General features: G+C 39.8%; 1 protein-coding gene across 2 annotated transcripts in view; it reads left to right on the top strand.

Moving 5' to 3' along the window:
* Positions 1-26069, top strand: part of csnk1g1 (casein kinase 1, gamma 1) — a 40581-nt gene that overhangs the window by 8849 nt on the left and 5663 nt on the right. The window contains exons 3-12 of one of the 2 annotated variants that reach the window (XM_038700571.1): positions 474-514; positions 2920-2989; positions 14370-14521; positions 17005-17239; positions 17366-17451; positions 17902-17986; positions 19215-19363; positions 19439-19546; positions 20503-20613; positions 22671-22777. In XM_038700571.1, coding sequence (XP_038556499.1) covers positions 474-514; positions 2920-2989; positions 14370-14521; positions 17005-17239; positions 17366-17451; positions 17902-17986; positions 19215-19363; positions 19439-19546; positions 20503-20613; positions 22671-22777 — 1144 coding nt within the window. The remainder of the gene's footprint in view (positions 1-473; positions 515-2919; positions 2990-14369; positions 14522-17004; positions 17240-17365; positions 17452-17901; positions 17987-19214; positions 19364-19438; positions 19547-20502; positions 20614-22670; positions 22778-26069) is intronic. The other variant, XM_038700572.1, reaches the window with a different exon arrangement.

Raw genomic sequence — 26069 nt, 5'->3', positions numbered from 1 at the left:
TATTAGATTTAGATTAGATTTAACTTTAATTTTATGCACAGAGTACAAGTACTGACACAAAGAAATCCAGTTTAGCATCCAACCAGAAGTGCAAAAAGCCGGAAAGTGCAGAGTTATGTACGTATACAGGTAATATATAAAAACATTGAGGAATGGATAAGAAAACACTGTATATACATATATTAGTATGAACAGTGTAAAATGAATAAGCTAGGATATATACAGTATGGGCATGTGCAGCGGTTGCAGTAGGCAGTGCAGGTATAAAAGTAATGCTATTTTAATTTAAACTCTTTTAGAAAGGTGTTGAACCCTTTGGACCTTTTGAAAGTTTGCTGGAAATTTAAATAAAAACTATTTTCATCACTTAGTGTTGCTTGGTGAGCCAGTTGTAAAGCTTTAAGCGGTGTTTGTTGGTGTACTAAAAGCTATTTTATGTATGTATGTAATGTTCCTTTTCTGTCTTATTTCAGGTAAAAATCTCTACACCAACGAGTATGTAGCTATTAAACTGGTAAGCGCACACTTTCTCTCTGCATGATTCCTCACCTTTGCACATATGATAAACCTTAGCAAAATAATAGATAAAGTTGGTCTATTGCATAAAGTGGAGCAATACTTTTAATTCAGGAGCAATAATATTGGTATAGAACTTGCTTATCCATAATCAACATCACTATATAAGAAAGGGTGGGTTGTTCTTTCATATTTGGTGTTTGCATCAAGTAGTCAGAAACTACACACAAATTACATGTTTTCATAGCCATTTGTAGTTGATTTCCAGAAATATGACTCTCAAATTGTGATAGGGTGGCACAGTGGTGCTTGTTGTATTGAATTATCTGGTCTTTGAGGAAAAATGTGAATAAGGCATAGATGCTTGGTTAATGTTTGTGTCTGGAAATCATGACTGCTGACTCATGCTGTATTATTGTTCACTAGAGAGTAGTAAATACAGTAGCTACAGTATGAAAGTATTAAGGTTACCAAGTCAAATAGTTCTCCCTAAAAGGTGTGTTGAGTTTCAAAACTTCAATGTACTTGGAGGAAATTTTAGAATTTGTGGGCACAATTGATCTAAAGAAATCTGGGAGTGTATCTTAAGTTCATACTCGGGTCAGTTTCCCAGAAATTTGATTAAAATTGTATTTTCCAGGTGACTTTGTATTGTCCCCTTTTAACTTAATTACACTGGGTGGAGTGTGTACTTTGGGGAAAGGACAGCTTGTGTCCAGAAGTAGCAAGGACAGTACTGAGAAAATGGAAACTTTTTAGGATGACTCAGATAATGGAGGAGTCAAATATGAGGGACATGTTTTCAATCCCAGGTGACAGAACATAATATATATGTTTGAGCTTATGGTACAATAAAAAGAGCTGCTGTTTGTGCAAACCTAAATACACCTACTACTGCTAGAGTTACAGGATGTTTTTTCATGGTTCATCCCAGATTCTGTAATCACATTTCATTGGGTGGTGTGTTTCTATACAGGGTTTTCCCTGCATACAAAATTTTTTGGCGCCCCCCAAAGAGGTTTTAGCGAGCGCCAAAGGAAAATCTCCAGCGCCAAAATGATGAGAATTGAGGGGAAAAAGCGTTTCAGATCCTCTCTCAAATGTTTTTAAAAGCCATTTATCAAACAACTGTTGAGCAAGCAGAACATAAACTTAAATACAACATGTTAACTTCCAGCAGTCACCTCTCCTCTCATCTATAGCCGCTGCAGTCGCTGTTTACAATGCAGCTGGCATTAGATTTAGAAACCAGCTGCTGTGTTGGTTTGACTGCACCTGAACGCTCCGCTATGAAGCTAACGCTAATGGTAGAGATGACTTCTTGTGATTTCTCACAATATAACAGCCGTTTGTGCTTGAAGTGGTCCGGTATTCACTGGTACTGTCACTTTTACATTTTACTCTTTGGCGTACCGGCACTGGTACTCTCCTCTACCCTCTCCATATCAGGTTCTCTGGGCACTACGTGATGCTCACCTGTTCCCATTCTGCCTGCCTGCTAATCTTAGCAAGGAGATCGGGGGTGTTTTTATATACAGTCTATGGGTGCGTTTCATACAGCAGTGTGCACAGTTGCTCATCAAAGTCACTTTGTGAACTGACCAATCACAGCCTGGAGTAGGCGGGACGTTAAAAAAAATGTTGAGGTACTACAGCAAATGTTTGAAATGTTGAACTCGTTGTTCTGTATGAATGTTTTTTTTTAAATTATTGACAAGTTAGTGCTTTTTCATTATTATTAGAGGCTACTAATAGTAAGCCATATAGCAGTCTGTACTGTTATCTGAAAATATAATGAATACATAATGAAACATTGGCACTAATCAAACCTTAACAACAATGGTGTAGGCTTATATCAGAAAATGGTTTTATTTGTGAAACAGTTTATTAGTTGAGATTCTGCTATCTGCAGGAAGATTATCCAAATAAAGTGTAACCTGTAAATATTTTATTATACTAACATTATACTTTCTATTTAATGTTATAATGTTTATTAATGCACTAATTTATACCTTTACTCCTGTAGGTTGTGGATATATTTTGTTTATCAAATGGTCATAAATAACAAGAAAATGCATAGATTTCGGTCATAACAACTATTAAGGTAACTCATTGCCTTTACTGTACGAGTAGCCTACAGAATTGATCATGCTTACTGTCACGTGAGGTCACCCCCCCCCCCCCAAAGGCCCTTTCTGAGCCAGGAAAAACCCTGGTATATGCCCTTAAGTGCAATGAGTCATCAAATAATTGTTGGCACTTCACAGACCACGAGGTGACAAACAGATATTTCATTTCTTCAATGGTTTAACATGCAAGTAAACTTGTTTTAGCTGGGTTTTCCCACAGTTTTGAGGTTATTGCCATTAACTGAGTACTGGTTTGGATGTGTCCACTGTGCAGGAACCAGTGAAGTCGAGGGCACCACAGTTGCATTTAGAGTACCGGTTCTACAAAACATTGGGAACTACAGGTAAGGTCGCAGATTTGTTTGCCGCTCGCTCCTCATGGTGTTTTTGTGTGACTGCATGACAATGATTTGACTGTTTTGGAAGATCAGCTCAAAAGATTGCGTAATTTCCCCAACAAACGATTATTCCACTCAGGTTAATAAGATTGATATTAAGCTTGGTCAGCAACTTATTTTAATCTCCGGGACTTTGTGTACATGAGTGTGTGAATGCCTAAGTGCATAGAGGGTGACCTTGCTTGACAATAGTCTTACCAGGGGTGCAATTCAATATGAAAGGTGTTGACATAAAGCTTCCTACACACCCACAAAACAAATGCAGCCGCACGTTGTTTTTTATTAATCCACTGAAAGTTATGTTTAGTGCTGTTTGTCTACAAAGCAGTGTCCTGTCTGCAGTCGCATTAATGCACATCCAATGCGCGTCCAATGTCCAGTTTAGATTTGAGGTGTGGGTCTGCATGGGTCTAGTCAGGTTCGATCATGTTTCTGTGTACATAGTGAATAACTACTAGTAGCTTCTCAAATATACCTTCTTTTTTTTATGAAAAGAAACTGAACACAATACTGACTTAATAGAATCTTACATTGACGTGGCAGACTTGTTAGCAAGCAGCTGCTTATTTACACATCCAGCAGTTATGGAGCAACATTATCATTCATCTGTAGTCTAGACATCTGCTGAATCTGTCCTTATTCACTGTCCTTTTTTTGCCCTTTCCTGAGGGATTTATCTGGCACTAAATCCTCCCACTATGTTCACCAGCCATTCATTTACTATTACTTATTCTTTTTTTTGACCAAAAACGTCCAGGAACGATGGAACCAGAGGAACTAAACTAGGAACTAAAAGTCTCTATTGCGCAATCCTACTTGTGTTTCAGCCGTGTGCAGTGTGGTGCTGGGCAGATGGTGTACAGTGAGCGTGCTGATGAGAGCAGACAGAGTGAACAAAAACAATAGTTATGGAAAACCATAATGACTTGAAAGATGCTGTAAAGCTTTAATAATAAATTTTTTTTATCTTTTATTGTCACATACAATTATACACAGTACAGTGCATGTGAAATTTGTCCTCTGCATTTATCCCACCCTAATTAGGATGCAGTGGGCAGCCGTTGTCCAGCGCCCAGGGATTCAGAACATTGCTCAGGGGAACCTTTGGCAATGGTCCTTGCTAGGCTCAACGGTTCCCACACCAAGTCCCCACGGACTGAGCTAATGCCTCTAAAGGGTGATGATTCATTTGTGTCATCACTACAAGCCACACCTTTTCACATAGTACACATAGTACATCTTGTTGTAAGAAATGTGCCTGTAAGGTTTGAACTTTAGTATGTAGGTTTATGTCTAGTATGAAGCAGGCTTATACATTGTTGTGGTGCTGCACCTAGCAAAAGGAATTCACATATTTGATTTTCTTTCTGTTGTCTTATTAAAACATCTGGAAACGCTGGACCAAAGTTACTCTGCACAAGGCTAGATCATGTCAAAGGTTAGCTCTAATCACCAGATGGTCTTTAAATCTTTAATGTATTTAATATGCGTGCTATAAACTGCACATATCAATAACTTTATGGTAATTTCAGCCAATATTACTGCGGATGATTTTAGTGCAATACTAGTGAGTATCTAGTAGTCATTTTAATTATTTCTGGTTCCAAGTGTCCGCAATTAGTCAAGCCCAAATGAATTTAACCCAAATTTCGTAAATGTAGTTCCTCCTGATACTCAACTGTGTCTCTTTATTCTGCAGTCCATTAAATGGTTTATTTTTTTACAATTGCTCACACGTAATGGCCAGTGGCAACAGTTTCTCTCCCACACTGTCTGGTTCATGGCGTTGAACAGCGATGTCAGCACCTGATAATACAATACACTGACATACAGTGGGGAGAACAAGTATTTGATACACTGCTGATTTTATAGGTTTTCCTACTTACAAAGCATGTAGAGGTCTGTAATTTCTATCATAGGTACACTTCAGCTGTGAGAGACGGAATCTAAAATAAAAATCCAGAAAATCACATTGTATGATTTTTTTTAAATAATGAATTTGCATTTTATTGCATGACATAAGTATTTGATCACCTACCAACCAGTAAGAATTCTGGCTCTCACAGACCTTTTAGTTCTTCTTTAAGAAACCCTCCTGTTCTCCACTCATTACCTGTATTAACTGCACCTGTTTCAACTCGTTACCTGTATAAAAGACATCTGTCCACACACTCAATCAAACAGACTCCAACCTCTCCACAATGGCCAAAACCAGAGAGCTGTGTAAGGACATCAGGGATAAAATTGTAGACCTGCACAAGGCTGGGATTGGCAACAGGACAATAGGCAAGCAGCTTGGTGAGAAGGCAACAACTGTTGGTGCAATTATTAGAAAATGGAAAAAGTCAATCTCCCTCGGTCTGGGGCTCCATGCAAGATCTCACCTCGTGGGGCATCAATGATCATGAGGAAGGTGAGGGATCAGCCCAGAACTACACGGCAGGTCCTGGTCAATGCCCTGAAGAGAGCTGGGACCACAGTCTCAAAGAAAACCATTAGTAACACACTACGCTGTCATGGATTAAAATCCTGCAGCGCACGCAAGGTCCCTGCTCAAGCCAGCGCATGTCCAGGCCCGTCTGAAGTTTGCCTATGACCATCTGGATGATCCAGAGGAGGAATGGGAGAAGGTCATGTGCTCTGATGAGACAAAAATAGAGCTTTATGGTCTAATCTCCACTCGCCGTGTTTGGGGAAAGAAGGACGAGTACAACCCCAAGAACACTATTCCAACCGTGAAGCATGGAGGTGGAAACATCATTCTTTGGGGATGCTTTTCTGCAAAGGGGGCAGGACGACTGCACCGTCTTGAGGGGAGGATGGATGGGGCCATGTATCGCAAGATCTTGGCCAACAACCTCCTTCCCTCAGTAAGAGCATTGAAGATGGGTCGTGGCTGGGTCTTCCAGCATGTCAACGACTCAAAACACACACCCAAACTAAGGAGTGGCTCTGTAAGAAGCATCTCAAGGTCCTGGAGTGGCCTAGCCAGTCTCCAGACCTGAACCCAATAGAAAATCTTTGGAGGGAGCGGAAAGTCCGTATTGCCCAGCGACAGCCCCGAAACCTGAAGGATCTGGAGAAGGTCTGTATGGAGGACTGGGCCAAAATCCCCGCTGCAGTGTGTGCAAACCTGGTCAAGAACTACAGGAAACGTATGAACTCTGTAATTGCAAACAAAGGTTTCTGTACCAAATATTAAGTTCTGCTTTTCTGATGTATCAAATACTTATGTCATACAATAAAATGCAAATTAATTATTTAAAAATCATACAATGTGATTTTCTGGATTTTTGTTTTAGATTCCATCTCTCACAGTTGAAGTGTACCTATGATAAAAATTACAGACCTACATGCTTTGTAAGTAGGAAAACCTGCAAAATCAGCAGTGTATCAAAAAATTTCTCCACTGTAACCATGTTTATCTTTTTCCACATCCTCATGTCTTTTTCTAGAATCATGCCCATTACATTTTATTCTGTGTTCAGAATGAAAGACAATGCAAACATCTTAACATATCTTCTGTTAACTCTGCCCCCTTGAAAATTTCTCAGTTTGTCATAAAAGATTAGTCAGGGTCTGCTGACGCATCCGTTTTACAGCAGCCACTGACAAGACAAGTATTAAATGACTACAACAGAGAAATAAATTAAAGGCAAACCTTTTTTAGTCTTGGTACAAGAGGACATGGTTGGGACCACTAGAAACAATGGAAAAATCTAGTTGTTATTATTCTGGTAAAATGGTTTAAAATAATATTTACATTGCGCTGGTTGTCACTTGAATGCACCTAAACTGGAGCTAGGGATTGGTAAGAGATAAGTTTAATCATTTACCTTGTGAATTTGTTATTTAAGCTTTTCATTACAAACAGTTAAGTCACAGTGTTACAGTTAAAGGATCATCCCCAATTTGGCATGGAAAATAAAACGTTTTTGTGATGTATGGTCTTTGAAACGCTTTATGGAGCTCTGCATGCATATATGATAACCAGACTGGGAATGTAATGGCTATTGTTTTGCAAAGGCAAGGGCTGGAAAAGGCCAACTGTGCGGAAACTCATTAAATATTTAGAGAGTGGGTCTGCCTCTCTTAGTACTAACCTGCCTCTGTCCTCTCCTCCAGATGGGATAACGTGACCTCATTTCTTCTTGGCTGTATGCTGTGCCACATTCCTCTCAGCCAATGTGGTTGTCACAGTGTCTGTGCGACAGGGTCTTTATGAATTAATGTGTTTGACTCAGATGCTCAATCAGGTGTTGTATCTAGTGCGTAACCAACTGTCACTGGATATTAATGAGGATGATTCAATTAGGAATTAAGCACTGCCTTCCAGATATTATGTGAGAATATTTGTCAGTGCAGTCAGTAACGGTTCCATCCCTGCTTTGGGTTTACAAAACAGCAGAATATAAGGCATTATTGTGCAGGACAAGATAGGTTTGAATCAAGAGGGTTTGTTCAAGGGTGGGTGGACACTATTGAGCTGTTAAATGTATTGGAAGCCAGATCTCGTCATGAAACACTACACCAACTCTGACTTTTGCAATCCCAAGGAGTAAACATTTCCCTCAGTGACACAGCTTGCTAGATTTTTTTGCAAACATATGAAGCAAAGGCAGGAGGTCTTATCTTGGATGTCTTCTCCTATTAATGCAAAAACATGGCTCTTTAAGAATAGTGATAGATCGATCGATCGGCCAATTAATCAGGCTGATAGTCCATCTGATATCTGGCATTTTGAGATAATCTGTTTATAGTTCGCCAATGAACAAAAATTGTCTGCGGATACATCTGAACAAAATATTGCGGCGTAATCCCGCAATTGTGTGTGCTTTTGTTTGTGTGTGTGAGCTTTCTGGGTTACCTCCTACGCTGCGGCTGCCTGAGCTCGGTCAAAAAATAAAATGCCCTGTGCAGATTCCAGATCGCAAAACAACAATAAACACTGTTAAATGGTTTCTTTTTTGCCTGTTTTAACTGCGTAGTCTACTTAATCATTGTTAGAAGCACAAAAGCAAGCACTAATTACCAAATCAATGAAATCTAAACATGTCAGCAAAATCCGGCAGGCAAAATGCTGTGATTCTGAAATGCACCCTCAATGCTGAGGCACTTCCAGTGGATGTTGATGCCGGGCTGGGACCTAACAAAACTGGAGCAGCTGGAGTCGGTGGACTTTCAGAGTAAGACTGTTGAAAAAAGACAGACTTGTAACACAACAGCTTAAAATGTCCCTCCTGTTCCAGCATGCCGGCTGTGGCTTTTCACACAGACATTGTTCTGCCTCTGTTACTGCCAACATTCCCGGCTCAGAGGCGAATCAAATCGGACCCTCTTTCCGGCTTGGTACCTTTCACACAGCGCAGTGAGCCGGCATATTGGTGTAATAATCCTGGAAAATTGGGCAGTGTGAAAGCGTCTAATAAGGCATGGTGAAAAATTAAAGAGCCATGTTTTAGTAGACTTTTTTTTTCACAACCCTATATCATCTATACCTTATCAGTCTTTAAGGGAGAGATTTAAAAAACAATTGTAACTAAATCAACAGATGTAAAATACAGTATCAAGTTGTTTTTTAGCATTTGTGAGCTACTAATGTAACTTCATTCTCTTTAATCCAGTCACTAGCTGGAGCAATAGTGCAATCAAAGGTTGATCTGTAGTGCACAAAACTTGATGTGAGGCAGGAGCTGGCTGTACTCCACCACAAAATGTTATGTTGTAATATGGGGAAAAAAATTATTAGTTATTTCATATCCCAATAACTATATATATCCAGATATAGATTTTTATTTTTTGAAAATTCAATGAAATATGACATTTCCAACTGTAACTCGGGATATTTCTCTGCATTATAAAGGTGGGGTATGCCATATACCATGACAAATACCACAATAGAATGAACTGCAACACAGCAAGTAATGTAACTAATGTTAGCTAGGTTGTGGGCTAGCAAACTGACGCTACTTGCTGCTGCAACGCTAACATGAGAGGACGCGACGGTCCCAGAGCAGCACAGCAGCTCCAGACAGTGACAACTAACTTCACAACAGCAGCATGTCTGGGTAACTATAAAGTAAGCTGTATGTTCGTGGGCAAGTCATTTAACATTACCTGACTGACAAACACATCACAGCTGCCACTGCTGGATAGTGTTGTGTGGCTTGTCCATTATTTTTAATGCCAATTTCTTCCCTGCAACACAGGCTAGTGTGGAAGAATTTACCGCAGTGAAATTAGTCTCAAGTTGGATATTAGTTTTACGTTGGACATTCGATACATGCGGAATTCCAACGTAAAACTAACTTCACCGCGCTACAAAGCGCCTTTTCCTTACCAAAATACTGCGATAAAGTGTGGAATTTGCGACAAAACAGAGTATAATTGTAAACGATAGGCGTTTTTCTATCGTCAAACTGCACAGCCCTATGTATAGCAACTGCAAAACCAACACCAGTAGCCTGTCTCTTCTTATTCCACGTCTTCACTTCCATCCCACAAATTTTGCGGTAAAATACACCTGTCATAAATTTACAATGTGAAAATCCATCTGTTCACCTATCTCTAAACTGCTTATCCTGTTGAGGAGGGTTGGCGCATATCAGTGGGCAAATGGTGGTGTACACCTTGGACAAGTGACTGGTCTATCACAGGGCAGACACATACGTGTGTGTGTGTGTGTGTGTGTGTATATGTGCATATATAAAGAAAAACACATTCACACCTACAGTCAATTCAGAGTCACGAATTCACTTAACCGGCATTTCTTTCGACTGTGGGAGGTATCCCACACAGGCAAGAGGAGCACATGCAAACTCCACACAAAAAGACACCACACAGTAATACTGATGTAACTTCTGTGATAGACAGTTTTTCTTCCATTATATAAAAACACACCACATGTTGCCAACATGCATGAAGAAAGAAGTGTTTTTTTTTTTGTAACATTAAATGGTAACTTTTATCTGCCCTGTCAAAGTACATCCCCTAATGCTTGTTTTTGCCACTAACAGACTGTAACAGATTGTTAATACAAGTGTCTGACAACATTATGGAAGGGCTCCCTACAGAGAGATACTGGGGTTTTTTTGTTTGTTTTTTTTTAAAGGATACGATCTTTTTGTTTGACCAGACAGTCACTTGGCTGTCGAAAAAAGCATTTTTATTCATCTGGAACTAAGCATGTTATAATACACAGTTACAACATAAAACAGGTGTGCAAAATATTGGTACAACTAGGGTTGGGCGATTGTCTCTCTTTTAATATCGTCTGATCATGGATACTTGAGATCACCGATTGGTGATCTGATCGCCGGGGGGGGGCGGTGTTACGTTGCAGCAAGTCAGTGAAATGCCAGCATGGAAGAAACAGGCTTATTAGCTTTAAGAGAAACAACCAGAAACATTTGTAAATACACAATAGTGTTTCCCACAGAACTACCTCGAAACTGTGGTGCAGCGCGTGTGCACGGCAGGGAGAGGGAGGGTGCAATCAATAGCAGCTATGTACAGCGTGTCAACCTCGACAACCCAGCTTTATTCTAACGTTAACACATCCACAATGAATTATGATTTTACTCCTATTAAATAGTATTTAGTATGTGGCGGTCAGCGTTGATATTGTGGCATGTCGTGTCGCAACAAATAAATCAATGAAGGGAAACACTGCAGTGTGGTGCAGATTCTAGAGACTGTTTTTATGTCATCTTAGTTCTGATAGTGAGTTAGTTAAAATTGCCTTTAATATCGGTGCATGATAAACCAATCGCTCATTATCCCTTCAATCGTCAATAAGCGATCCAATCGGAACAACCCCTAGGTACAACAGAAACCAAGTAATACGCACCTTTCTACAACCCTGTTTGTCACAGTAATAGATGGATTATTAACGGTCAGACTACTACCAGATCCCAACTCTGGACAGAGTTCACAGAAAGATCTGATCTGGTCTCTGAAAGCAGGTTGAAAAATTGCACGCATAGTCCTATGCAGGGAAATTTGGGGCGATTGCCTTTCAGTCGGGCTTAAAACCAGTCATATTCATTCATCATACATTTATATTGTTCCCCTTTTGTTGTAAAGGACTGCAGCCAGCACCTCCCTATTAGATTACAGCAAAGCAAAGGAAAATGTGCTCTTATCTTTTTACACAGGATGGTCTGTGATATTCAAAGGCTGACAGAACTGATACATTTGTCACCGTCTACATGACATTTTTTGTAGTTTTTTTTTTTTTCCTTATCACAGACCTGCTGCTATGAGTAATGATATAAGTATATATGAGATATCTTGATCCAGCATTTGTGATTTGCTATATAATACAACTGCGTAGTGTATATACTTGGCATAAAATTTGTAAAGCTAACTCTGCACTGAAACATGTTATGTCTGTGGGAAATGGAGTGTCTGTCTGTAAGGTTTGAACAGGCATGGACTTAATACTGAATTTAAAGAGCTCACTGATGCATACTGTCAATGGGCTATTTTGTTGAAACTGTTTGTCTATGCCACATGCAGTTCACTTGCTTGCGACATTGTAGAAAAGTCAGGACAGCACCCAGACGTTCAGGGTTTTTTTGTTCTTTTTTGAAAATTAGACAAAAGAAGTCAAAAGTGGTACCTGCAAAATTGGTAGCTTCCATCAAAGTGAGTCTTCCTGTACAATTAGAGAATACTTTACAGTACAGCACACACAGATTCAATCTCTTATGAAGACTGTTTTGCAGTAGATAATGATGGTTCTGCGATCCCTGGCTTTCCTCTGCTAGTGAAAAGTTGGACCAACCTTGTTTTCAATTGAACGACCGTTTATCCGCTTATTTACAGCACATCTTCAATCTGACACATTTTTAGGCCTCCCACAGGCACCTGGGGTTTCAAGGCACTCATTCCTATGGTACAATTAGCAACCCACAGAACTGCATAATGGTGTCCAGAAACACAGGATGGAGCACAGCATGACTCCTACATGCCCATATGCTAGCTGACAGCATTTACGCCACCTTTCATGCTGCAGTGTATTTCCCATTACCCAGCTGGCAAGTTAAATGTCTTCAGCAGCATATTCAATATGAATATGTTAACTCACCACATCAGGTTAATATTTAACTTTGTGATTATCAGTCTCTGCTTAAATTACTTGAGCAGAATAATACGTTTATGATGGAAATTTTAATCTCTTAACTAAACTTTATTGTGCCAACTCATTTCTTAGAACTGTCTTAGACCTGAATGAACTGAGCTCACAACCAGTATGTTGTGGGCTGACTGTGTGTGTGCAGAAGAAAAGAAATCTTTCCAAGCTTCTACATGACGCAAGATATAGTAAACATGTTTAGGTCGGAGTTAAAATTTACCAGATGTAGTCTAGGGATGCTACGAGAAAGAATTACACATTTAGTCTTAAAGCTGCTCTGATCAAATGACTATATGTAATGTGAAAGGTTTTACTCGTAGTTACAAACCCACAGGATATTATTTCTCAAATCTGCAGTTCTCCTCGGCTTTACGGAGCGTCTTAACCTCTTCAGCCTGAGCTCAGTGTTTTGCTTTTACGGTGGACATTATTTTGGTTCACTCTCACCACTTTCATCAGCTTAGTTTCCAGTGCATGTGGTAGCTGTTCTGAGTAAAAAAAGCTCTGATACATCCACTGTACACAGTACTAGCTCAGCATCAGATGACAGACATTGGACAGAGGTTAGCTACTAGCTAGTGAGTATGGAGCTAACTGCTTTCCTCAGGTGTTGGTGGAGACCCAAACAAAGCTAGAAAGAAAGTGAAGATTGGACTTGACACAACTTCAAATGCCTACTGTTGCTCTGTGTCCGCTGGATGTGCAAAGCAGTGTGTAAGCAGATGTATGCTAACACACATTCATCATGTCAACTTCATACACTGATATTATGTCAGTGTTGTTTTTACATAATTGCAGATTTAACTATTAGATTTTCAATGAAATCATCCATTCAGAGGTGAGGAGCAATGGCAATATTTGTTCATATCTAAATATACATAAATAAACGTAACACTCATATTTGCATCTACATATACATATGTACTGTAGATTCAGTACTTTTCTCTAAGTTTAAGTTTTTAATGTCAGAATTGGACTTCCCTACTTTTTTCCCTACTTCTATGCAATTATAATATTTCTAAGGACTGAGCACAGATTAAGCAGTCTGATAAAGCAAGGTCTGTACGATTGAAGCGGCAGCATTTCTTTGAAGTTTCTTGAGGGGACATTTTTAATAGGACACTAACGGTAAGCAGGGGCAAACTTTGAATTATGCTCCCCTCAAGGCAATTAACAGTTTGACCTGATTTCCTGTTCTTTGAAACTGAAGTTCAGGATGTGGTCAGGAAAAGAATACAGATATCACCAATGACAAATAATTATAAATGAATGGGAGTCGTATGTATGTATGTATGTATGTATGTATGTATGTGCATAAAACTTGCAAAATATTTGAAATTTCATACTGTGCATGCATGATAGGTGATGCTTTTGTTATAAATAAGATATTCCTTTTGTGTGCTTTTTATATTATGTCATAAAAACCTACAGGAATGAAGGAAACATTGAAACAGTTCACACCCTGCCATACCTTCTAAATTTAATAATTTTAAGCATTAAGCTCACACACTTCTCTTTAACAGTACAAGGAGGTGCCACATCACCAGCATTACAAACAACCCATGCCAAGGAGTACAAGGGTCGGGGCACCAGCCCTACCATTATTACTGTTGCATTAGACTGACCACACAACACTAAACTGCACAGTAATAAGAAGTAAAATAAGAGCCAAGGTGGCAGATGGAAGGGATTTTAGCACTTAGAGAGAGTGGAGTAGAGAAAACATGATTCAGTTGGGACGATGTGATACGAGATAGTGAAAACATTATTTTCAGCCTGCAGTAGAGGAGTGACAGTTTATTTTCAGGCCCTGTGTTGTATTTTACTTTGGGGTTAATGTTTACTTAGCAGTTTTCTCTGCTCTCTGTCATCAGTAACCTTGTGATGCCCTTCCTCCTATCTGTCTAGTGCGAGGCCTCTTATGGTTTTCCTAAAGCCAGTTTAGCCATTTTTTTTACAACTGAAAAACACTGAAGTTATTTTCTACTTTTTATTATCTACTTACTAGTATTTGCTTTTCCTCCAACAGTTTATTTACTATCTAAGCTATTAACAGTGATCTTATATTTGATGCACTTGCAAACACATAATTAAACAATAAGGGCTATGCGTTACTTGGACAAATGTGAGGATATGAACAGCTGTGTCCACTGGGCTAGTCTGATTTCTTTCTTTCTTGTGTTATAGCTGAAGGCGTCCCCCAGGTGTTTTACTTTGGGCCCTGTGGGAAATACAATGCCATGGTTCTGGAGCTGCTTGGCCCGAGTCTGGAGGACCTCTTTGACCTTTGTGACAGGACCTTTTCACTAAAGACTGTCTTAATGATAGCAATTCAGCTGGTGAGTTCAGAGCATTACATGACACATTAAATTGTTTGTTTTAAAATAGCGTCTACTCACTTATAATGATGATTATGATAATGATGATTCAAATTTGTATGGAGAAAACACCAAGCAGATTATTTAATATTAAATTTTGTGTGTGCTGTCTGCAGAACAAATAAAATCCACACAGCAACATGATGCAAAGGTGCCGTTAATGAAACTCAAAACTTCCTGCAGATGTTTCACAATAAAAGCCTCACAGAGTTCTGAAATTATTCTGCCCCTTGAGTCACTGGAAGGGTTTTAATGGGAAACAAATGGAAGAACTTTTACAAAAAAAACATAACTGGAGCAGAGAGCTCCAGTTTTTTGTTGGAGCTTCCAACCACATCTCAGTCTTTCTCAGCACATGGAGTTTGCTCAGTTGACAGCTCTACTTTACTCATCTGACAACTGAGCAAATTGTGAGATACAGGTGAAAGCTCTTTGAACCAAAAAAGGACATGTTGTATGGTCTTTAACAGCAAATAGCAGAAGCTGCAAATTAATGTGTAAAAGGAGAGCTATGAAAATATGATGAAATATAAAATGGGAAGTTAGACATAAATGCCTGTCTCAAATAATAACCTGGTTCTGTCTTTCTTTGAGGTGATTCAAGGCACCAAACATTTTTGCAAGAGTTTTGCATGTGTCCCAGAAGGTGTATGTATAATTTGAGCTGAATGCATCCAAAGTCCTGCCTACAGACCATAGGCCCGTAGAACAGGCGGGAAGGCGGGGTATCAGTGCTGAGTCTCCTATTACCCAGTCTGCAAATTAGCAATCTGTCAGTATATGCGTACTCTTGGGCAGGGGCAGTTAGGCTGGAAACTGTCGAAAAGGGCAAAGCCATCACTGAATCTCATTAAGTTTGAGCAGCTTAGAGGGGGGGGTCTGACCTAGTCTTTTTGGCGCCACAGACATCTCAAATTTTCTAACATTTCATTTTGTCAGCACTAAACCTGCAGTGCTCTAGTAATGCAGATAGCCCCTGCAAATATGTAAGGAAACCTACAAAACAGCACAACATAGGTGTTGCAGAACAGAGAGCCTCTAAAGCCTGCATCTCAGCTAAACTCTCCTCTGTATTGAACACACAGGTCTCACTCTTTTATTCTTTGGCACAAATGAGTGATCCTTCAATAAGTGCTGTGAGCTTATACTCCTACTCAAGCTCCTTTTTTTGGTCTGGTGAAAGAGTTTCAGGGTATCAGAATCCCTCAAGATAAAACCCAAGTAAAGGATGTTATTACTCCATTACTGCTATTCCCATTGCATTTGAGCCGGTCTTCTTGTCAAATACAAATCTCTTCTTGAGATGTAACCGCTATGAGCCCTTGGTTAAGGTTCCTTATCTATTAACAAATTGTCGTTCTGATCCTAATCACTGGTGCTGTCATAGTCCTAAATCTCAGCAGGGTGGTTTTGCATCTCAGTTAGTGGCTTGAAATTCTGGCTCAACACCAACAAAGGCTTTTGTTGTGTGATCGTAATAGGCCGCTGTGGAAGCTTAGCAGCAAAGTGCTGAAACGATTAGTAAATTAATCTTTTGTCATTCAGCTGTTAATGGAATTTATTATCAGGCAAAAGTACTAAATATGTTGATGTTGCAGCTAGTCCTAACGCTCAACCTTTGAGATATTTTACAGACTAAAAGTTTCACTGTGTAATTGTAAAATTAATCACATTGATTATATTAATCAATAATGAAAATAATTATTAGTGTATTGTAATGAAAGGGATTTTATAGGAATAATTGGCTCTCTGGTTGTGTGTTTTTGGTTGTGTACTTCATGTTTTTAAGCATGTCATCATGTCTTTAAAGGGATACTCCAGCATTTAAGTATTACACTCCCATATAGTTTTGGGGAGACAGCTTAAAAAAAGAACGTTTGAAATTGATGACTAAGATATCCTGACTTCTAGTCCCCAGTATGAATAAAAACCTGGATCGTAAATTTCCCATAGTGCAACTCGATTACGTCTTTCATTAGACCTTCCCTGACGAGGATATGCCCACATCTTTGAAACATGACATCCCCAGTTTGCAATGCATTGCTTCTGTTATACATTTGTAGTCTCCAAGCTGATGAAAGTGACTCAGGTGATATCTCAGACTTGACAAAGCCCCCCCAGAGTCATAGAAGACACCATAAACCAGTTTTCACAGGCTGCATAGGGCTAATCATGACCAATAAACAGATCTTCATGTGTACATTTGATGGAGTGCCCTTTTTATTATGTACTAATGATTAAATCACTTAACCAGGAAATACCGTATTACAATGTTTGTGAAAAGACTGACATTGCAGCTGTCTGCTTTCACTCAATGTCAGTTTTAAGTTTAGTAAGTCATCTTTGTTCCGATTTTGCTGACTTTGTGGCCTGGTTTGTGATTTATATCTGATTTTTGTTCATGTTTCTTTACGCTGACTCCGCTGTATTAATTTTTTCGCCAGATTTCTCGAATGGAGTATGTGCACTCTAAAAATCTCATCTATCGAGACGTAAAACCTGAAAACTTTCTCATTGGACGGCAAGGGAACAAAAAGGAACACATTATCCACATCATCGACTTTGGTCTTGCCAAAGAGTACATCGACCCCGAGACCAAAAAACACATTCCATACCGGGAGCATAAGAGCTTGACTGGCACTGCTCGATATATGTCCATCAACACACACTTAGGCAAAGGTAGGATTAATTTCAATGCTTTGTTTTTGTTTTGGTTCTGTAATGTTCCTAAGTGTGTGTTATGCAATTTGGTTTTTGGCACTTTATTCTTTTCTCAGTGAAATGTTATCAAATCTATTGATCTAGAACAAAGTCGGCGAGATGACCTGGAGGCCTTGGGCCACATGTTTATGTATTTCCTTCGTGGGAGTCTACCTTGGCAAGGACTCAAGGTATTTCAAGTACATGGAATTGTTCCAAAATCGGTTTTATCCTATGTAGAAGAACATTCATCAATAAGAAAATAACACACCTGAGAGCTGACATCATGCTATGACAGTCAGCATCCTCAAAAGCACAATACCATAATCACATCAGTATCATTTATTTTTGCAGTTGTTTACAATTTCAGAATGTGTTGAAATTCAGTTTTGCATTGAAGTCCAAATTCTGTATTATTACAAATGAGAGAATTTAAATACGGACTCTTCAGTTATCAGTGCTTTCTGTGATAAGCGATAGTATGAATTGGAAACGAATGACACAGTAGACTGTACAGTCTTTAAACCCGTCTGTTTTAAGAAATAAGAACATATGAAGAATGTGTTTTCATGTTATTCTGAGAAATGATAATTAGACATCAGAATTGGGTCATATGTATTTCTGTTTTGATTCTCCTGCAGGCCGACACGTTGAAAGAGCGATACCAGAAGATTGGAGACACAAAACGAAACACTCCCATCGAGGTCCTCTGTGAGAACTTCCCAGGTACACTGATGATGGCTGATTTGAGTTGTTTTTTTCCCCAAATAAAATGTTTTGAAATGTCTTCCCACTACATAATTAAAATTATATAAACTACACTGAACAAAATTATAATACTATAATATAATACTTTTGTTTTTGCCCCCACTCATCATGATCTGAACTCAAAGAAGAAGACTTTCTCTATGTACACAAAAGGCAAAATACACAAAATTTGAGAGAAATAGCTCAAATCTGTCAAAATCTGTGTTAGTAAGCACTTCACAGGTGTGGCATATCAAGATGATGATCAGACAGTATGGGTATTGCACAGCTGTGCCTTAGGCTGGCCACATTAAAAGGCGCAACTCGAAAATGTGCGGTATCTGGTGTGACTACGATTTGCCTCACGCAGTGCAACACATCTCCTTCGCATAGAGTTGATCAGGTTGTTGATTGTGGCCTGTGGAATGTTGGTCCACTCCTCTTCAATGGCTGTGCGAAGTTGCTGGATTTTTGCAGGACCTGGAACACGCTGTCGTATACTCTGATCCAGGGCATCCCAAACATGCTCAATGGGTGACATGTCCGGTGAGTATGCTGGCCATGCAAGAACTGTGATGTTTTCAGCTTCCAGGAATCGTTTACAGATCCTTGCAACACGGGATGATTATGCTGTAACATGAGGTGATGGTCAAAGGATGAATGGCAAAACAATGGGGCCTCATCACGGCATCTTCAAAATGCCATCAATAAAATGCACCTGTGTACAGTACAGTGAAAACTGGGATTCATCCGTGAAGAGAACATCTCTCCAAAGTGCCAGACGCCATCGAATGTGAGCATTTGCCCACTCGAGTCAGTTATGACGACGAGCATGCAGATGAGCTTCCCATGAGACGGCTCCTGACAGTTTGTGCAGAAATTCTTTGGTTAGTCAAACCGATTGTTGCAGCAGCTTTTTGGGTGGCTGGTGTCAGGCGATCTTGGATGTGAAGTTGCAGGATATGGAGGTCCTGGGCTGGTGTGGTTACACGTGGTCTGCGGTTGTGAGGCCGGTTGGATGTACTGCCAAATTCTCTGAAACGCCTTTAGAGAATTATGGCTTATGGTAGAGAAATGAACATTCAATTCACAGGCAACAGCTCTGGTGGACATTCCTGCAGTCAGCATGCCAATTGCACGCTCCCTCAAAACTTGCGACATCTGTGTGTTAAACTAAATATTTTTTTTGTTTGTTTGTTTAATTCAGAGGAGATGGCCACCTACCTGAGATATGTGAGACGGTTGGACTTCTTTGAAAAGCCCGACTATGAATATCTGAGGACTCTGTTCACTGAACTGTTTGAGCGAAAAGGATACACCTTTGACTACACATACGACTGGGTTGGCAGGCAGATAGTAAGTAACACACATGAAGTATTAACAGATCCATTTTAAGTCACTGAGCATTTAACTGTTTCTTATTCCCCTCAGCCCACACCAGTGGGATCTGTCCATATAGACTCTGGAGCATCTGCTGTCACAAGAGAGAGCCATCCTCACAGAGACCGGCCCTCACAGCACCCACCAATTAGAAATCAGGTACACCAGGTTTTGTTTTAGTAGTGGGCAAGTGTGTGTGTTTTGTCAGGCATTTGTTCCTGTGTAAGCCAGAGAAATGTTACAACCTGAAATCTATGTATGAGGTACATGCACATAAAAGTCTCAAGGTGACATATTACCTGACCTGCGAATGAGAGAAACTGTAAAACATCATCTTGAACATCTCTGTATTCTTCATTAATCAGGATCTCATCATTATTACCAAACAAAGTTGATGTGCACATATTTAAGACCAGAAATTGAAACAAATTCTGCTGATTGGCAACAGCCCACAAAGATGAAGATGAGGGAGATGATGCTTTATAATTGTTCACATACTTTACTACAGTCAGATGAGATAGATGAAGTGATTGTAAAGGAGGAATAATTAGGTTTCTTTGTCAGACGGAACAGGTGAGGCCAATAGAAAATGTGCTCAAGTTGTCGGAGCAGGTGTGCTTCATTAATGGTATTTCTGGCCAGTATTTCAAAGGGACTGCAGTTCAACTTTGTACTTTTTTTTCCCCCCAGTGATTTGTGAAAACACTCCTTTGATTACTATTGTTAATTGCGTTTTGCAAAGACAACTCAACAAACAACTTGTTTCATTTAAAAAACTATTTTAAAAAGCTTAAAAACTTGTTCAGTAATTTAATTTGTGTAATGAGATTGAGACCAAAGTTTGAGATGTAAGAGGTTACCTCCATTTGGCTTCAGGCTCATTAGTTTCTTGTTCAGTTCTCTGGCCGATGCCTTGCTTTGATTTTGATTCACTTTTTTATTTTGTTACATTTTTTTTCTTCTCCATTTCTCATACTGCTTTGCATGGTACCTGCCACGCACACCCAATTACCCATCTTTCCTAACGCAATTATTCCATCACCCGCACCCCCTTCCCATCGCACCGCCAATCCCTCTTCCCCTTCCCATCACCGACGCCCCCGACTCCTGAGCAGACAGCAGTCTCAGATCGACGAGGAGCATGGGAGGTGCAGCCCACACGCCAAGCAAACTCCTCCTATCTGACCTCCCACCTGGCAGCGGACAGGCACGGGGGCTCAGTGCAGGTATACACCCCTCACCTGATCAACCAACAGCCCCCACCCAGTCTCTTTGGAGTCAGATCTGTCTCATAGGATTGAATCCAAAATAATCCATTTCAACATTTCAAGATAAATCCTAACAAGGTGCATCATACTCTGTAAAATACCTAACGATCAACTCAAAATATCTTGAAGCCATTTTTAAAGAAAAATTTGCCATTTAAAAACAGTGATTACGCATTTCTGGATCAAATTTTGCTCACTTTTGGTTGCTGTTATTAATTTAGTATTACTATTTTTATACACTTTAATACGCAGATATACTTTCCAGTTCATACAGACGCAATAAAAATGCATTGTTGACCCTATAAACATTTTCTTTTGTTATTCATCTCCAGAAAAATACCAAATACTAAATTACAGCTCATCATTGATCAGAAATTAATGGTATTTCCTGACTGTTACTTGTATTTCTAATTATTGTTATATGTCTAGTAAAAAACAAGCAAAAATGTAATTTTTATGTATTTTAGCCTTATGTGTGAGACAGATCTACACCCATATACCTCCCCCACCCCTTTACCCCTGGCTGGGAAATATTGTTTTTCTGCACCACCATATGCATGTCATCTGGTGCCGCCCACCCCAGATGGTGAAAATGTGATTTAGCTTTATAAACAGCAGCCCTAGATGTTGCATTTTGGTCCCAGGTCCCACAACTCTTCATGCCGCTTGGACATTACTTGCAAGACCAAGAAGGCTCTTGCATGGCAGGGTGACTTGGCTTAGCCAACTTAGTGCATGCTCTTAAGTTATAAAGGGTCATTATGCTTAAATAACATCCTGGTGTACGTTTGACTACTCTCTATTACCCAAGATTGTCCCTGTCTGCTGTGTTTGCGTAGGTATGTGCAGTGTAGGCTTTAGTACATCTCTGGCTATTTTACTAAATGCCATTCATGCAGAAACAGTGTGGAGGATTGAAAGTTGCCAGGCATACAGTAGATATGTTTACTTTGTGTGTGGACTGTGTCTGAATTAACCCAGATGGAGTTGTTGCTATAATGTGAATGAACATGAACAAGTTATTTCAACAATAGTGCATTTCCTCTGTCCTGCAACTTCCTCTCCCGGAGATTTTTCTACACTTCTTCAACATGAATGGAAGTCAGTCGTGTTAGGTTGGCTGAGATTTACAAAGTATCTACACAAAACACACATTTTTACTTTACATTATAATACATTTATTTCTACAGGTTAATGGGACAAACATCAATAGCTTTTCTTTACCTATTGTAATTTTATATTTGTCGGCAGGCCATTTGTTTGGTTTCTGATTGTTCATCTATGTCTTTCGAAATTGAAAATGTTCAATACTGGCCTAAGGGCTGGAAAGAGACAAGGTTTTAAACATATTGTAAATAAAAACTTCACTTATTACAACTTAAAACAGAAATGAGCTTAAAGTTTGCGCTATTTGATTTAGGCTGACAGAAATGGAGCTGCGGCAAACCTATACCAAACCTACACCAAACTGAAACATCCCAGTTGCCATATTTGCTGAAATTGTTATTGTCTGCTATGGTAACTGACAAGAAATGTTCTCTGCACATGAGAAGCAAAATTTAAGACAAAACTAACTCCCCTCTAGCCAGGTTATCTGCGAAAGAGAAGAAATGAAGATAGGGTTTTTGCAGTTTACCGAATTTTAAGGGTCCTTTAACTTCACCCATATCTTGTTGCATTTTGTCAAATTGGCTTTGAGCAACTGCGCATATCAATGAGAAACCCAGACATACATCAGTACATACTGATAACAGAGTCACTATGGACACAAAATGCAAGCAAGAAAAAGCATCAGTGTGGTATTTATAATATAAGTTAGTACAACACATTAATGTTGCTTTTTGTGTTATTGATGTCTCCACAGAGGAGACAGTACAAGTTAAGTGAATTGTTAAAGTAATATTTAACATTAGTTTTTAACCAGAGAAGCTCTCCATAACAGCAGGACCTGTCTTTCACATTAATTCTGGCCAAAGTCTTAGCTGTTTCTAAGTAATGCATCATCTGTACTTCAGGTGGTCAGCTCGACCAATGGGGAGCTGAATGCAGACGATCCACTGGCAGCTCATTCCAATGCTCCGATCACAGCTCAAGCAGAGGTGGAAGTGGTCGACGAGGCTAAGTATGTGTCACACACCCGCCACACCACTCCTCCATGTCCATCTGTCGCTTCCCCTCTTTCCTGGTCTTCCTCTCTCTGTCTCTCTCTCTCTCTCTCTCTCACTTTTTGCTATGCTGTGGAATTGTGACAGCCTCTACCCCCAGCTGTCATCCTGCTCCTGCCCCTCTTATCTTTTGTCTGATTGTGTGGGCTTTTTTGATCTCTACTGCTGCTTGTCTCTATGCTGTTCTCTCAATTACATCCTACTACAGCCACTTATACCTGTAGCCTGAGCAGTCAGCCTCTGACTGCATAGGCTACACTTGCAGCCACTTAGGATGTCACTTCACTTTCTAGCAGCCTGACCATCCTAAACAAATACTCCTATATTGATAAACCTGTTCACCATGTCTTTAACAGTACCAGTAATGATCAGTGCAAGTACAGATTCTGTCAGTGCATTGTGGCAGCAGCCAATTGAGATCACACCAGGTTGTCCATGTCGGAACTTAGTCACATATATAAGATTAAGATTATGCAGATGATGACATCAAATGCGACAGTCAGTTGAGAGGAAAACATGGGAAGGGGGAGTTTCGTTCAGTTTATCTTAAACTGCTATTGGTGCTGGTCTTCAGCACCAGTAGCTGGAATGATGCCATGCTGCATGGCTTGACCACCCACTGTGCAAAAACTGCACTGTTGGCTGAATGTCACGTGGTTCAGCTGACTTGAGAAAAACTGAGTGGAGCTCTTCTGAGACTTGGAGACAAAAAATATATAAATAATGATAAAAGTGCGAACAGAATCGTGGGAGTGAAACTTGACTCCAAAATATAGACTTTTTGTCACAAAGGGCAGAAGTAGCGAGAGCTACACATGCAAAGACATTTAAAAATGCCGCTTGGACTCTAGTCAGCAGCATAACCACACTTGTGTTGAGCCACCGCTTTTATTCCAAGACTAAGCTTTGATTGAGGGACGAGACTGCCCTGATTTGGCCCCAGTCAGCATTGTTACAGAGAAGAGCTGCAATGATTAATTGATTAGTTGTCAACTATTAAATCGCTCAGCAACTGTTTTGATAATAATAAAATAATCATTTGAGTAAATTAAAAGTGATTTTATTTTTCCTGTTTTCTTTCCTTTATGACTGAATATCTTTGGATTGTGGACAAACCAAGACATTTGAGGACATTATCTTGGACTTAGAAAATAGTGGAAAATATTGATCAGCGTTTCCCAATATTTTGTAGACCAAACAGCTAATCTGTAATGAAAATCATTAGTTGTAACCCTAATACAGAGCAGGACTGAGTGCAGGTCAGCCCAGTTATTCCCTGCTGTGAGACTGTGGTGGAAACATTTATGATTGTGGTGCAGCTAAGATTGGATTTAACAAACCTGTCGAAAAACACTGTTTGATGAAAATGTTAGTAACATATTAGTTAAGTGGACTTAGTTGGGGTTGTGGGGGTTTAGTTGGTGGCCATCACTGGTGGTGGCGTTACATCTGAATGAATTTTGGAACTTAAAGGTATAATGAGTAGGGGTAAAAAAAAAGGACAGGTGTAGACTCATCCAAAAATAATACCTCTCAATCATCACTTATGACCCACCAGAGGTACAGTAGGTGTATTTATATCTGCAGAGACCCTGCCCTCTGCCTGTATTTTATTTTCTTATTATTTTGCTGATGGCACAGGAGTGAAATTCCACTCCTGTGCCAACCTCTAGCATCAACCTGTTGGCAGCGCGACTGTAAAAGCAAGATACGCAAGACTATGGATGTATAAAGAGCTGCAGGTCTGTGTGTCTCTTTGACCAAGGGCTGGGCTGAGCCACACACACAGAGCAGAGACAGATTTTTTTTGCGCTTTAGAACATAACCTCCATGAAACAACTGGAAAATACGTTGTATCTCTTATTCTCTAAATTGTTCTCGCCAACACGTCTCCCTCTCTTAATTCACTCTCTAACTCACTCTACCACCGCTGCTCTCTCTTGCTCGACGAGGCGTGGCCATCTCCACACATATTGTGTATTTACAAACAGCAACCAACAAATCCTCCTCATTATGCCCACAACTAGAAAACCACCCAAATTGGTACATTCACACATCGTCGCACCAGCTGACCTTTTTAAAATGAGGGGAAATTATTCCAAAGCAAAACATCAGTAATGAAGTAAATTAACTCCATTTTCATTTTAGATTTCATTCTGTAACTTTGTGATACTTAGTTGGGTTTATTACACTGTACATCCCAATAGGTCTTGTATATCTGACTTGAAATATATATCAATGTTTTTAGCTTCAGTTCAGCTTTGTAAGAGTTGTTGTTCATGATGAGACTAGTCTGCTAGTCTCATCATGAATCTCCCAGAAGTTCATTCACTTTAATCTCCCCTCATTTCTGCCCAGATGACAGGCCGTCCTCCTGTTGTTTTCATTCAGACAATTAATTGATATGATGGTGGGTGGGTTTGCTGTCAGTCTCTTTGATATCACGTCAAACAAGTTAATGTTTGATGTTTGTTTGATATAAGAATATGAAGTAATGAATGCAACTCATACCCATCATCATTAATGTTTTGCCTTTTGAGGGAAATATCAGATTTCCATGTTGAATTAGTATCACATTCATATTTAATTTACATTCCTGGGCTGGTAGTTATTTGATTAAAGAGGTAGTTATGTAGAACATTTCTGACCCGATACTTAGGAAACAGGGAGAATTTTAAATTACATTTCACAAAATCAATGCAATATACCATCCATCCGTCAGTCTTCAACCTTTCTTATCCGGGGTCGGATCACTGGGGCAGCAGATCCTGCAGGGGTCACATTAACCAGCTCTGACTAGGAAATCCCAAGGCGTTCCCAGGCCAGTGTGGAGATGAAATCTCTCCACCTAGTCTTGGGATTTCCTCAAAGCCTCCTCCCAGCTGGACTTGCCTGGCACACTTCCCTGCATCCTTAGCATATGCCCAAACCACCTCAGCTGGCTTCTTTCGACACAAAGGTGCAGCAGCTTTACTCAGAGTTCCTCACGGATGACTTAGCTTCTAATCCTATCTCTAAAGGAGAAGCCAGCCACCTTCCTGAGAAAACCCATTTTGGCCGCATGTACACGCGATCTAGTTCTTTCGGTCATGAAGAAGGATTTAACACATAAAACTAGTGATGGGCTTATTGTGAATAGTTGGGTCAACCCAGTCTTGCACTTCTTTCAGTTGTTGTCCACCGACCTTTATCAAGATATAAACAGGCATTCACTGTCTGGCATTAGGAAATATTAGAAAAAGGACAAGT

This window comes from Micropterus salmoides, unplaced genomic scaffold (assembly GCF_014851395.1).
Source record: "Micropterus salmoides isolate LMB-PRFRI ecotype aquatic unplaced genomic scaffold, ASM1485139v1 Ms_hic_scaffold_6, whole genome shotgun sequence".
NCBI classification, from domain to species: domain Eukaryota; kingdom Metazoa; phylum Chordata; class Actinopteri; order Centrarchiformes; family Centrarchidae; genus Micropterus; species Micropterus salmoides.
This window is presented reverse-complemented; position numbering and strand designations above follow the sequence as displayed.